This window comes from Vipera ursinii (assembly GCF_947247035.1).
Source record: "Vipera ursinii genome assembly, chromosome: 2".
Lineage (NCBI taxonomy): Eukaryota > Metazoa > Chordata > Lepidosauria > Squamata > Viperidae > Vipera > Vipera ursinii.
In genome coordinates this window covers 197766279-197779607 of record NC_139513.1, presented here as the reverse complement: position 1 = coordinate 197779607, position 13329 = coordinate 197766279, and the positions used below count along the sequence as shown (strand labels likewise).

At 40.6% G+C, this 13329-nt stretch overlaps 1 protein-coding gene across 1 annotated transcript in view; it reads left to right on the top strand.

Annotated features, from left to right (window-relative positions):
• Window positions 1-796: 796 nt before the first annotated feature.
• The window catches only part of MELK (maternal embryonic leucine zipper kinase), a gene marked incomplete at its 5' end in the record, with an annotated part of 37324 nt that continues 24791 nt past the window's right edge, over window positions 797-13329 (top strand). The window contains 6 exons of the mRNA XM_083350977.1: window positions 797-860; window positions 6161-6246; window positions 7611-7727; window positions 9760-9903; window positions 10906-10974; window positions 12892-12984. Of these exons, the coding sequence (XP_083207103.1) occupies window positions 797-860; window positions 6161-6246; window positions 7611-7727; window positions 9760-9903; window positions 10906-10974; window positions 12892-12984 (573 nt within the window). The remainder of the gene's footprint in view (window positions 861-6160; window positions 6247-7610; window positions 7728-9759; window positions 9904-10905; window positions 10975-12891; window positions 12985-13329) is intronic.

Genomic DNA, 13329 nt, shown 5'->3' with positions numbered 1-13329 from the left:
TCTGGATAACCACTCGATGTCAGCAAACTATAGCAGGTTTACCACAATGACACTAACATGACTAGATGTGGCTTCATCCATTTTCATGGGTTAGCTTTATGTACGTGTGAGGACCAATTCAATTTACCTGGGTGAACAGGGCTGCGGTTTATTGTAACCTTAGTGTTTCAAAACTTATATAAGCATACAAATTTTCCATAAAGAATTTATATGAAGAAAGCATATAACATTGACAACTTTTCTGAGCTATTTGGTGAAATGGACTGAAGGTAGAAAGATCTCCTGAGTAAATTGCTACTGTTTATTCCCTAAGTATAATTCATGCTGAGGATTCTGAATATGAATTTACTGGCAAAATAATGGTTTTCCAATTACTTTATTCTCATGTTGCCAACTAATAAGTGGTAGTATAAATATAACACTTCTTCATTTCTTTCTAATCAATATAATCAAAAATCCCCTTTGTTCCAAGCATATTTTCCAGTTCTTGCCCAGATAGACCTTTGCCAGACAAAACTGGAGCCTCGGATGAAGTGGTAAACTAGATTCTCTGAATTAAATCAAGTAGGATAAATGGTATATAACCAAGAAGGAGCCTTGATTATCTGTTCTCTATAACATTACAGAAAACTGCTTTGTTCTTTGAATTATGTTACTCTGAGGAGCTTTACGGACACAGATTTAAACATTTTGAAATATTTGTTAGTTGTCTGGTGATATTTTTTTGTTGTTAATTCAGCTCATGATTATTTGGTGTTTTGTTGTGTGCTTCCAGAAAACGCTTTTCCATTTCAATATGGCTGTAGATGACTATGAGGAACTTCTCAAATACTATGAAATTCATGAAACTATTGGAACAGGTATGGTCCACAATATTTCAGATAGATGTAGGAAATATACTGATCTCAGACCCATGTATGAATTTCAAAGTAGAACTATTTAAACTTTGCTAGTTTACTATTCTACTATATGTCTCCAATATGTATACATTAAAAACACTTTAGGTGATTATTGCAACGCTTTAGCTTTATTTTCAGATTTATTGCAGTTTCTAGATATATTAGCTTATAAGCTGGCCCTACATTGTTCCATTAAACAAAGCAAACTGGTGATTATTCCTAAGAAAAAACATCTACATTTTAATATTTCTCTAGTAATACTGCCTAGATCTTCAGTCTTACCATTTTTCAACATTTTCATATGTAGATTTCTGTATGGACATTTATAACATTTCAATTTAAAACCCATAGCCAAACCTTGAGTGCAGTGAATGCAGTGAAATTTCATTTTAATGTATGCTGATTAGGGTACATTTAAAGTGACAATAAAGTTTTTATTTTATTTCATCCGAAATCACTTCTATTTTAATTCTGTTCAGTGTACTGGAAACACCTTCTTTAGCTCTGTTCATCCCTAAACATTTTTTTTATATCCATCAAAATGTTCCTACATTTTCTCTGTCTTTTAAAAAGATTAATCATTCCTTGCTCTCTTTGACTAGTCTTTGTAATATATTTTTCTGTGTACTCATTTGTTATGTATGTAATTTCCTGCCAGCTGTCAGAACTTATACATTTTAAATACATATCCTCTCACAATTATACACTTGGGCTCAACATTTTTACAAGAGAGAGGTGATATTTGTCGTCTAGGTACACAGAGAGATTCCCCCAGCCCTCCTTTTATGGAGATTGGAAAAAAAATGTTTTATTTCCTTTAAAACAACGCCGAAATTACTGGATGGAGGCTGGAAACAAGCGGAGTGCAAGATCTTCCCAAACATCCTAGAACCCAAAGCAGGAATCTCAAGAAGAGTTTTGGGAAGACAAGGAATATTAAACAGCAAAGGGAACATCTATTTGAAAAAGCCATTATTTCTTCAGAAATTGGTTATAAGCCTTATGAGGTCTTTATACTTAGAATTTAGATTCTTTTTTTGCATTATGCTAAGACTAAGATTCTTTAATTGGCTGCATAATAGGAAACTGGGTTTTTAATGTCAACCTTGACTCACACTTCATGTATGTGATCCAGTATCTAATCTTCGTTTGTTCTCTTTAATATTAGTTTGCTGTAATTATAATAATAAAGAATCTTTTGTACTTTTAACTGGAATTTTGGGGTGGGGAAATAGTATTTTTAGTAGCTTGGTATTACTTAAGCTCCATTCAGGGTATTACAATACAGTCTTAAGGTCTGTTCAGAGTATTGTGCGTTGTATTTTCCTTTTTAATTAAAGATTAGTTAATTGTCGGATAACCTGACTTCAATATTGAATATTTTTAGTTAATATTTCTCTTTTTTTAAAAAAAAACCCATTTTATTGTATTTAGTTTTGTGTAATTGGAGAAGAGGGGAGTTGACTGCACAAGTAGAGTGCAAACCTTTTCCCTTTACACACTAGTGCTTGAGAGAGGACATCAGGATGAGGTTCCTTTAGAAGATGGTTTATGGCAGTGGAAACTACCACATCACCAATCTAAAATAGTAGGCAGATAGAGCTCGTTTAACAAACTTAATTGGGATTGACAATTTCATCACTAAGCAAAGGAGTTGCTAAGTGGGAAATCACTTGACCGCAACTGTGCCTACTAGCTGAAAAGAGACAAGACTACTCAGTTTTACACCTTTAACCTTTGTTTCCCTCCTAATCACTCCTCTGCACTTTGGAATGCTCCAGTGCCCGTTTACAGTCTTGTACACACTGTAAACAATGTGATTGCACCCAGCAGCATGTGGCGGAGAGCCACAGTTACACACTATGTAAACAGATTATACTATGCAACAGTAGTCTCTTGAAATTGTTTCTCCAATTTCTCCACTCTGGGGGAGGGGTGAGAAAACAAGCAAGTGATTTCTGTAGGCAATCTCTCCTTTGCCTGACCCTTTCCCATTGTCGGTGCAATAGCATCACTTGTGAGGTGTTGAAGAACAAGCAGCTTACTTCCTCGAAATCCCTCTCGATCTCTGCTCTGGGGTGTCGGGGGGAGAGTCAGGCAAATGAGAGGTTGCTTTTTCTCTATTTATCCCCCACCACAGAGCAGACACATTGGAGAGAAAGAGATCTCAAGAGAGTAAGCTGTTTGCTCTTCTACATATTGAAAGCAACAGGATTGTGCTGACAGCCTAGGTCTGGGAGCCACAGGCACACTACACAAACACCTTAGGGTACTAACTTGAACATTTTTCTCTAATCTCTCTGCTCTGCAGGAGAGGAGAGCAAGTGATTTCTGTAGGCAGTCACCCCTTTGCCTGACCTTTTCCTGCTGCTGGCGGAATCACATTGCTTTCAGTGTGTAGAAGAGCAAACAGTTCACACCATTGAAATATCTTCTCCAATAATTCTGTTCTGCAAAAGAGGGAGGAAAAAAACCCCCACTAGTTAGGTACAGGACAATGCATACTGGCTGTAATAACGATCATACGACTGAGAGGGATGTAGAAGGTCAGTCACAAATTGGCAGTAAAGTTATTTTTTCAGCACCATTGTAAGTTCCACCAGTCACTGAAGGAGTGGTTGGTGATCAAGGACTATCAGTAAAGACCCAAAAAAGCCTCTGGAAGAGGTGATTTGAGACCTCTAGTCTTCTACCTTTCAGACTCTGCTCTTTTGGTATGTTATACGGCACATTTCTTCCACCTTTTTCTGCAGCAAAATTCTCTTAATGTGCATTTTTCCATAGCTTATTTCATTCCCTCAAATGCATTTTTCTAGATTTCCCATTAATGTAACATCACAGTCTTTAATGACATTCCTCAGCACAATTCTTTTAAAATTTTTCCAACCAGTTTCTGCATTCTCCCTTTGGAAAACTGTCTTCTAATATGATTTTACACATGATTCATACATTTTTCTTCCTGCCATCATTTTGCTTTCATGCCCATTTCTTTCAATTCTTAGTTTTCCATGCCTTCCCCCCCCCCTGCAAATGCACGTGACACCACCAAAAGTGGACTTTCCCATATCTGAAGCCTCTCGTAACCCTTGGCACCTTCAGTAATTCTCTTTCATCAACAACAATCTTGCTTTTAGATTTATATTCCTTCTGTTGCTCTGTTTGTATGAATGGGTTTATGGTTAAATGATCATATTGGAGTCGTGGCTAGGGGGGCATTTGCCCAGATTCGCCTGGTACACCAGTTGCACCCCTTTCTGGACCGAGATGCCCTACATATAGTCACCCACGCACTCGTTACCTCCCGTATAGACTACTGTAATGCTCTCTATATGGGGCTGCCCTGCACGGGTAGTGATGGGAGCACCCCGATACTCCCATATTACACCCCTCCTACATGAGCTGCATTGGCTACCGGTTGCCCTCCGGGTGAGATTTAAGGTGCTGGTTCTTACCTTTAAAGCCCTACATGGCTTAGGCCCGGGATACTTGCAGGACCATCTGCTGCCGGGAATGAATTCCCATCGCCCAGTACGCTCACACAGAGAAGACCTCCTCAGGGTACCATCGGCTAGACAATGTCGGCTTGCGACCCCCAGGGGAAGAGCCTTCTCTGTGTGAGCGCCAGCCCTGTGGAACCAGCTCCCCCCTGAGCTTCGGATGGCCCAAGATCTCTAGTCCTTTCGCCGCGGCCTCAAAACACTCCTTTTCCACCTGGCTAACCTAGACTGACAGGGATTTTAATTATGTTTACAACTCTAACTCTATTCTTTAATTTATTTTAATTTATTTCAAATTTTTATTTTTAATTTATTGTACAGAGACCTTTAAGTTCTGTTGTTGTTAGCCACCCTGAGTCCCTTGGGAGATAGGGCGGGATATAAATCCTATTAATAAATAAATAAAATAAATAAATCATGATTTTAAAACAGACCTTTTTCTAAAGAAACGTATGAGTGACATTATCTATTCCTATCACTGAGCAGGATATTTTTTTCTCCTGTGTGGCATTCACTCAGAATGTTGCGTAATTATCTCCAAGCACATCTCTGCTGCTTTCATTATCACTGCTCACTAGAACGTAATGTGCAAATATTGCCCATCTATGGATTCCTACTTTTATGTCCGCTCACAACATCTACATGATCATTCATATTTTATTGATAAATAGTTCAGTCCTTTCATTCATGAATAAAACTTCACCTTCATTTTCCTGCACTCACAACTCCATCTTACATAATAATCAGGCTGACTTTCTTCAGATGTTTCATTACCCAAACTAGGTACCATCCTCTCCTTTTTCTTAGTTTCACAGATATTGTGAATGTTTCTGATCTCTTGCTTTCCAAATTCCAAGATGCTTTGGCCTTTCTCAAGGAATTGAATTTGGCGAGGCCATTCTAGTGGCAGCAATAGCATCATGCGGGTAGCAGGAATAGAATCCTAAGCTTATTACAGGAAGATCTGCTTTGCTATAAGAGTAATCTGCAGATTTAAATATAAGACATTATTATAAAATAGAGCAACGATGGCAAACCTTTTAGACCAGGGGTGTCAAACTGCCAGCCCGTGGGCTGGATGCGTCATGTGAAAGCCGCACCCACTCCGTTGCCAGCAATGGCAAAACCGTCCTGATACGTTGCGCGACATCACGTGACGTCACGAGTTTGACATGTCTGTTTTAGAACTGAGTGCCCCAAAACCACCACCCCGGCTCCACCCCCTACCGCCACCCCTCCTCCGCAGGGCTACCTACTGCCTCCATAGCCCACCACAGATCACCCAGGTGGCCCTGCAGCGCCATGGCGGCCACACCCTCCGTCCGCACCCTGCAGCATCATCTGCACATGATGGGGCTCGAGGACGGAGTCTTGTCCCACTGCCCGGCTGCCATGTCTTTGACTGTGCTGCTCTGCATGGGCCATGCCTGGGGAAAACTCTCCGGGGGGGCTGCTGGGTAGGAGGGGGTTGCGTGGGGAGGAGGGGCTGGGGCAATGGCACACGTGCCCACTGAGAGGGCTCTGCGTGCCACCTCTGGCACGCGTGCCATAGGTTAGCCACCACTGAAATACAGGATATACTAGACATATACTAGCCGAACAGCTGCTTTAAGAGCTCCTTTGTTAAATAGTTACAAGCTGTCCTTGGAGAGAAGGAGTTTTGACATAACCAATAATTCTAGCTAATAATCACTGTAATCAAGGCAGAATTAAATATAAATGCTAATTATGAATCATGGTGGGCTTTTCTTTTCCTTACTGTAGGTGGCTTTGCAAAAGTTAAACTGGCTCGTCACTTACTTACTGGTGAACAAGTTGCCATAAAAATAATGGACAAGCTGACTCTGGGGGTGAGTTTCTAAGAAACGTAATATTAGTTTTATATGTACAAATACTGCTTCTAATCATACAGCTCATTAATTGGAAGTTGTTAAGGAGGTTTTTGGCCTAAATGATTTGGAACCTTAAGGAATTTGGAATATAATAAAATCTCTTGGGCCACATTTTGCATTAACTGAGACCTAACATTTGGCATTCCGTTAATGATGTTTAGACAATAATGCTAGTTGGATACCTGCTAATGGTGGAATTGTATGTTGGATACAAAAGGTAAACTACTATAATGCAAAGGTCAGATCGTCCACCTCTAAAGACTTGATAGACTAGATATGATAATGAGTTTCAGACCAAGGAATTCTTTCTCTGAAAGATGAAATATTCCATAGGAAACTGAAGTGGTATCCCCAATCTCTCTTCCTAAATGAAGCTCTGCCTTCAGAAAATATTCTCTCTTTTAGTGTCATCAGACTAAGTATTTCAGAATATTTAGCTCCTTTTGGAAACAAGCTGGTCCCAGCAAGATGTAGAATATTAAAGGTCATGATATTTGAGGAAGATGAGCTGGCTCAGCAAGCTAAATTAAGCCCATGGAGAGTTGTGATCCCAGCCATGAGTACTGTATCTAATTCTGCTTAGCTGCTTTCATTAGGCTAGATTGCCTTTATTTCAGATTCTTTCTTCCTGTTCTCCTTTTTAAAATTCAGTTGTGGCCCAATACACGGTGATCTTGATAAGTGTTCTTGAAAGTAATTGTAAGAAACATGGTTTGGGTATCTTGACAGCCAAACCTTGTTCTTGATTTAGACCTTTTTGTCCCTCAGGCCAGCATACATTAATTCTGAATTGGGGAACGAGGATTGATCAAATGAAACATGGGCAATGTTTCTCATCACATGCTGTATTTTTTCCTGAAACCATGCACCTGAAAGAATGGCACACAAATTGCTCAGAAAAGCTCCTTTCCCCTTGTCTTGGCTTTTACCTTTATGTTAGCTTAGACAAGTATTTTTCAAACCTGACAATTTTAAGATGTGTGGACCTCTGCCTGGGGAATTTGGGGAATTGAATTTCACACATTTTAAAGTTGTCAAATTTGAAAAATACTCGGTTAGACAGGAGAAAGATAGATGAGACAAATATCACTAAGTATTTATTTTCTGCAGAGAAATTTTCACCAGAACAAAAACTTAAGCAGTTAAAACAGACCTAAAGCTGGACAGAGATTAAAGAACAAAACAGTTCCTGTGCACATAGAAATATTGGGACACAAAAAGCCCAAAAAAGAGAGAAAGAAGAAGTAAGCAAATAAATGCTTTCATCTTATTTATTTTGACATAAAATGACCTAGATATGGCATGAATCTTTCATTTGTTAGGATGACTTACCTCGTATAAAAACTGAAATTGAAGCAATGAAGAGCTTAAGCCACCAGAATATCTGCCGTCTGTACCATGTAATTGAGACACCAAAGAAGATCTTTATGGTTTTAGAGGTAAGATATAAAACCTCATACATTTTTACAATTTACATCACAATTCTGTTATACTAGTGGAATTGCTATGGATTCTTGTAGCTGCCTGATGTATTTATAAGTTTCTTTAGCAAACACTGGATTTGTACATCCAAATGTTTCGTAGCAAATAGGAGGCTATTGGGCTTCTGGGTAAGGATTAGACATCGCTGCAAGCTTTTTTTTTTTAGAGCGTAAATGAAAAAGGTATGTATATTTGTTTTAAGCCAATTGTAGGATTCTTACTACAGTGTTTTAAACGTATTCTGAATCTACAGGTCAGCAGCATAGTTGAAAGGGACCCTAGGAGCTGTTAAAAATGTGGTTTGGGTAATAACTGATGGGATTTTATTTTTTTTAATCTGTCATCAGATAGTTTGCTCTGGCAAAAAGATACCCTATTTTTTCTTTTTCTTTTTTTAATAAACAAACACACTGTAAATTTCAACAATTCTATTGGAGTAATTTTTACAAAGGTAGTATCTGCAGTATTTTGCAGAGATTGAATTTATTTATTTATTTATTTGTTTGTTTTTATTTTTATTGCATTTATATCCCGCCCTTCTCCGAAGACTCAGGGCGGCTTACAAGCTTAGCAGTAGCCTTCATTCTATGTATATGCCTGCTTATTAGGGCTTTCACACACACCCCAAGCGGCATTATTACAAAGTCAGCTTAATTGCCCCCAACAATCTGGGTCCTCATTTTACCTACCTCGGAAGGATGGAAGGCTGAGTCAACCTTGAGCCTGGTGGGATTTAACAAATGTATACACGTTTCCCTGGCAAATATAGAAGTGGATTGGGGTTCCCTACTTCTTACTTTTCAGGAGAGTCTAAAGCCCTTGGATCCATGGTGATTTCCTATCCCTGTTCCTAACCAAACTATTTAGCACTTTTTGCAAGTCCAGCTAGGTTAAAACCAAAATGAATAAGGGAGCAGGAATTACTAATATCATTATAAATTGAATTTATTATTTGGTCTTTCCTCTGAGAGCCAGGTCAGTTGGAATTTGTACCTTGGATATCTCAGTCTTCAGTCTAACACTTACACCATTGTGATAAATTATCTTACCAAAGAACCCAATTGCTAAGTAGAAGGAAGAATTAACAATTATGTCTTTACGGGTGGGTGTGCTCTAATTTTCTCCCTTCAGTAGGCATCTGTTGTTGCTGGGAAAGAGAGAACAGGAAGCTTACCTTTTGGTGTTCAGATTTCCAGATGTTTGGAAGGTCGCTTGTCTTCATGCTTAAATTCTGTGCTGCTCAAACAACATAACAGAATAACAGAGTTGGAAGGGACCTTGGAGGTCTTCTGGTCCAACTCCCTGCTCAAACAGGAAACCTATACCATTTCAGACAAAATGGTTGTCCAATCTTTTCTTTAAAATCTCCACAACTCGGAGCACCCACAACTTCTGGAGTCAAGTCATTCCACTGATTAATTGTTCTGTCAGGAAATGTTTCCTCAGTTCAGGGGTAGGCAACTTCGGCTCTTTTATGACTCATGGACTTCAACTCCCAGAATTCCTGAGCCAGCCAAGCTGGCTCAGGAATTCTGGGAGTTGAAGTCCATGAGTCATAAAAGAGCCGAGGTTGCCTACCCCTGCCTTAGTTCTAGGCTGGTTTATAAGTGGATGAAGAAAGAAAGCAAAGAATCTATCTGATTTTGCCCTTCATGGAGTTCCCTAGATAGGATTACTCTGTCTCTTTCGCTGAAAAGGAGCGATATGCTTTTGGCTCTGGGCATGTCCACCATTCATATCAGCTTCACATGCCAATAAGATATAAACCCTGACAAATTAATAAGTGGGCTGCATCTCTCAGCTGTCTACCAGAGCTTTGGAAAAGAGGTTCTATTAAATGCTGATTGTTTTTCCTGTCTTAAATGTTTTTTTGGAGAGCTGGTAACATTTCTTTTGTTTCATTTCGTGTTGTTGTTGGGGGTATTTTTTTCATAATTCCAAGCTAGCCAATTTTTCCCCAAACATGAATGCTTCTTTCCTCCTCTGCAGTACTGCCCTGGAGGAGAGCTCTTTGATTACATAATTGCAAAGGACCGCTTAGCTGAAGATGAAGCCCGTGTCTTTTTCCGTCAGATTGTAGCTGCAATTGCCTATGTACACAGCCAAGGATACGCTCACAGAGACCTCAAACCAGTAAGTGTAGACAGCTGACTGTTCCTGGAATAATAAGCCAAATCTACGTTGGCGCCCAGATGGTCTTCACTGCTGGCTGCTGGTTTTATTTCTGTCAGCCTGCAGCCAAGGAACTACATGACAGATTCAAGCCAGTTTATAAAAAGCCTCACTGCCATCACATCTGTTGCTCCTGGGCTGCAGTGGAAATCACAAAATGCCTTATGAGTTCAAAGCTCTCTGATCTGCCACCCACGGGCCTCCAAGTTTGACTGCCTAGTCCTCCTTATTAAACTTCCAGCTTTTCCTTGGCTTCTCTCTTGCCTGCACTTCTCCATGCCCATTCCTCTTCTTTTCTGCTTCTTTTACTTTCGCTTAGAGCAGATGCGTCAAACTCGCGATGTCGCGTGACGTCGTGCAACGTATCAAAGCCTTTTCGCCATTGCCGGCAATGGGGTGGGCGCGGCTTCCGGATGATGCGTCCGGCCTGCGGGCCGGCAGTTTGACGCCCCTGGCTTAGAGCCTAAAAATCTTCTCTCACTTTTTAAACTAGCCCTCTTTTTACCTTGGTACGTTGTCTTCTCTGCGCGCTTCAAAACTTTTATTTAATTTCCTCTTCTGTTGTTTCCCCAGTCCAGTGTCTGCTTTGTTGTCTCTCCCTAGGGCAGTTTCTCAACCTCAGCAACTTCAAGGTGTGCAAACTTCAAGTCCCAGAATTTCAATTCTGAGAGTTGGAGTCCACGCATCTTAAAGTCGCCAAGGTTAAGAAGCACTGCCCTAGAGAAGGACTCATATTTTATAGACTTCTGACCTTCCAAGACCTCTTCCTACATCTTTACATTCTCTTTTTGCAAGATCTCAAATTTCGGCTAAGCCAGCTGTATTCATGGTTTGTATAGGTGTGCATGTGACTGAATTGAAGCTGGAGGCTTCCTTGGAAGGAGCTGACTTTGTTGCCCGTAGAATTGCTCTTCTGCTATACTTCATTGTACTTGTTCTAATCTGTCATTGTTCTTCTTTTAGGAAAACCTGTTGATCGATGCTGAGCATAATTTGAAGTTGATAGACTTTGGGCTCTGTGCAAAACCAAGGGTGAGTGTAAGCTTAATTTTGCTAGAGTTTCTTTGCCAGAAAATAAAAAAAGCATCAGACAACATTAGTCTGAATAAGGAGAGAAGTCTGCAATTTCATCTACATACCTGTATTTGCTCATACATTCTGTTTGGATTCTTCTGTCAAGCCTCGAAGAATACCTTTGCTGTGGCATCCATTACTGCTTCTTAGCTTGCCTACATATTCAGGGGGAGAGGAGGGAAGAATGGAATGCAGGCTTCAGACATCGGGCTGCCAAACTGTGAGAACCGAGATCACGCAAAAATTGTTTACTAAGAACTAAAATACTCTCTCGTAATAATTGTCTGACGCTTCATTGGACAATGTGACCTGCACTGTTAGCGGGGAGGGAGACGCTATGCTTTTAATATACTGATTTTGGTACCAATTAACCGGAGCTGCCGAAATGATGTGCTCAATCAAGTTTTGCGTTAGAGATTGGATTGTCTCAGCTATGCTTGCTTTGTTGGGTTTGTCAGTCGGAACCTTTCCTCTTTCCATCATAGCACTACCACTAATGTTCTCCTGAAGATCAATCATCTGTGTGTGACAGAATTTTAGTCTTAGTTTCAACAGAGAATGAGTTTGGCATAACGGTTAAGGTGCCAGGATAGAAACTGTACAATTGTGAGTTCTAGTCCTGCTTTAGGCACAAAGCCAGCTGGGTGACTAAATCTTGCCGGGAAAGCTGCAGGGATTTCTCCAAGCAGGGGCCAGCACTGATTTGAAGGCAATAAACAAACAAACAAACAACTGATCAAATGCCTAATAGCACAATACAATATTGGTTTAGAATATCTGGATCTGGATCTCAATCTTCCAAAGCTTTTTTTCTTCCTTACAGTTTAAATGTATGGTTAAAAAAAGGGCCACGGGGTAGTTATAGAAAGCAAAATAAAAACAAATTTCTACCACAATTTCAGTCATACCCACATCTTATTTTTACTCAAATGTAATAACAAGCATCTTTTTTTAGGAAAAAAAACTTGTATTGTTTTCCTATGATGGAATCTTTTCTCCATTCTAAATGCACAAAGTTCAGCGGCATCTAAATGTTCTGTACCAGCCTGCTACCGGCCCTGCAGAAAAGGCAGGGACAACCCCTTTTACAAGAAGGCAAGAGGCTGGAATTACGCCTGCCAAATTTAATGCTACAAAAACAAATAGAACAAGACACGAACTAAGATACAGGAGCTTTTCAAGCGGTTGCCTTCAGCAAACCAGCTCTCCCACATATTCCCCCTTAAATACAGTTCGGGGTGTGGCTTCTCTCTGCCTCCTTCCGAGGAGCCCCATTGCCTTCCTCTGTTTACTCCTGACTGACTGCCTCCTGCGTCGGGCGTCCTTGAACAGGGCCAGCTGTGGGTCATCTTCATCCACGCTGTCAGGCTCACACAGCTGGGTCTGCGTCGTGACCAGATGAGAGGGGCCTGGCTGAGGGCTCTCATTAAGCTGTCCAATCCCCTCAGCAAGCTCTTCAACACCCCCCTCCTCCTCCTCTGAGTCGTCCGACCCAACTGCCGAACCCACAGGCTGACCCTGAATCACAACACTAAAACCCCAACTTGCACAAGCACTAGCTTCTCATTAGCTGAATCTTGGGTTGCATTAAGCACAACATGATCTCAATTTACGGTTTGAGTCAAAAATGCCATTATTCAAACGCCCACTACATGCAACCTGCTTTTATACCCCACCGTGCGTGCCAGATAAAGACAGCAAACAGACTAAAGATAAATTGCGTCGAGAAGTCTTAAGTGTGAGAAGTCACTCTGTTTTTCTCTTAGGAGCTCAAGTGTTTAAGCTGGCAAGATCTTCTAAATTCGGTTTTCCTACAGAGGTGAAGTGCCCATTCTGTGTTACGGATTTTGCTTGTTCTTTTTGTTCCTTTCGTAGGGGGGTCTGGATTACCATCTGAACACATGCTGTGGAAGCCCTGCCTATGCAGCACCAGAGTTAATCCAGGGCAAAGCTTACATTGGCTCAGAGGTATTGTCATCGGTCCTGTGGCCTCTAATTTTTTTATCAGCCTCTCGACTGAACTCTTTCAGATTTTCCTCCCAGTTGGCACCACTGTATAGATCTAACAATGTATACGTTTTAAAAAAGGGATAACCTCAGAAAGCCATGATTATGTAGAGATAGGGTGCTTGTTTCCCACCCACCCCCAAATCTTTTCTTTGGTTACTGGTCACCCTTTTCTGTGCTGCAGCTTTTCTCCCTGTCTTCTCTCCTTCAGTTGGGAACCAGAATTGCTAAGCAAGGGGGGGTTAAATGAGTCGTGCTCAGTTCTGTGACCCCGGTTGTTAAGAGAATTACTGCAATTAAGTGGAT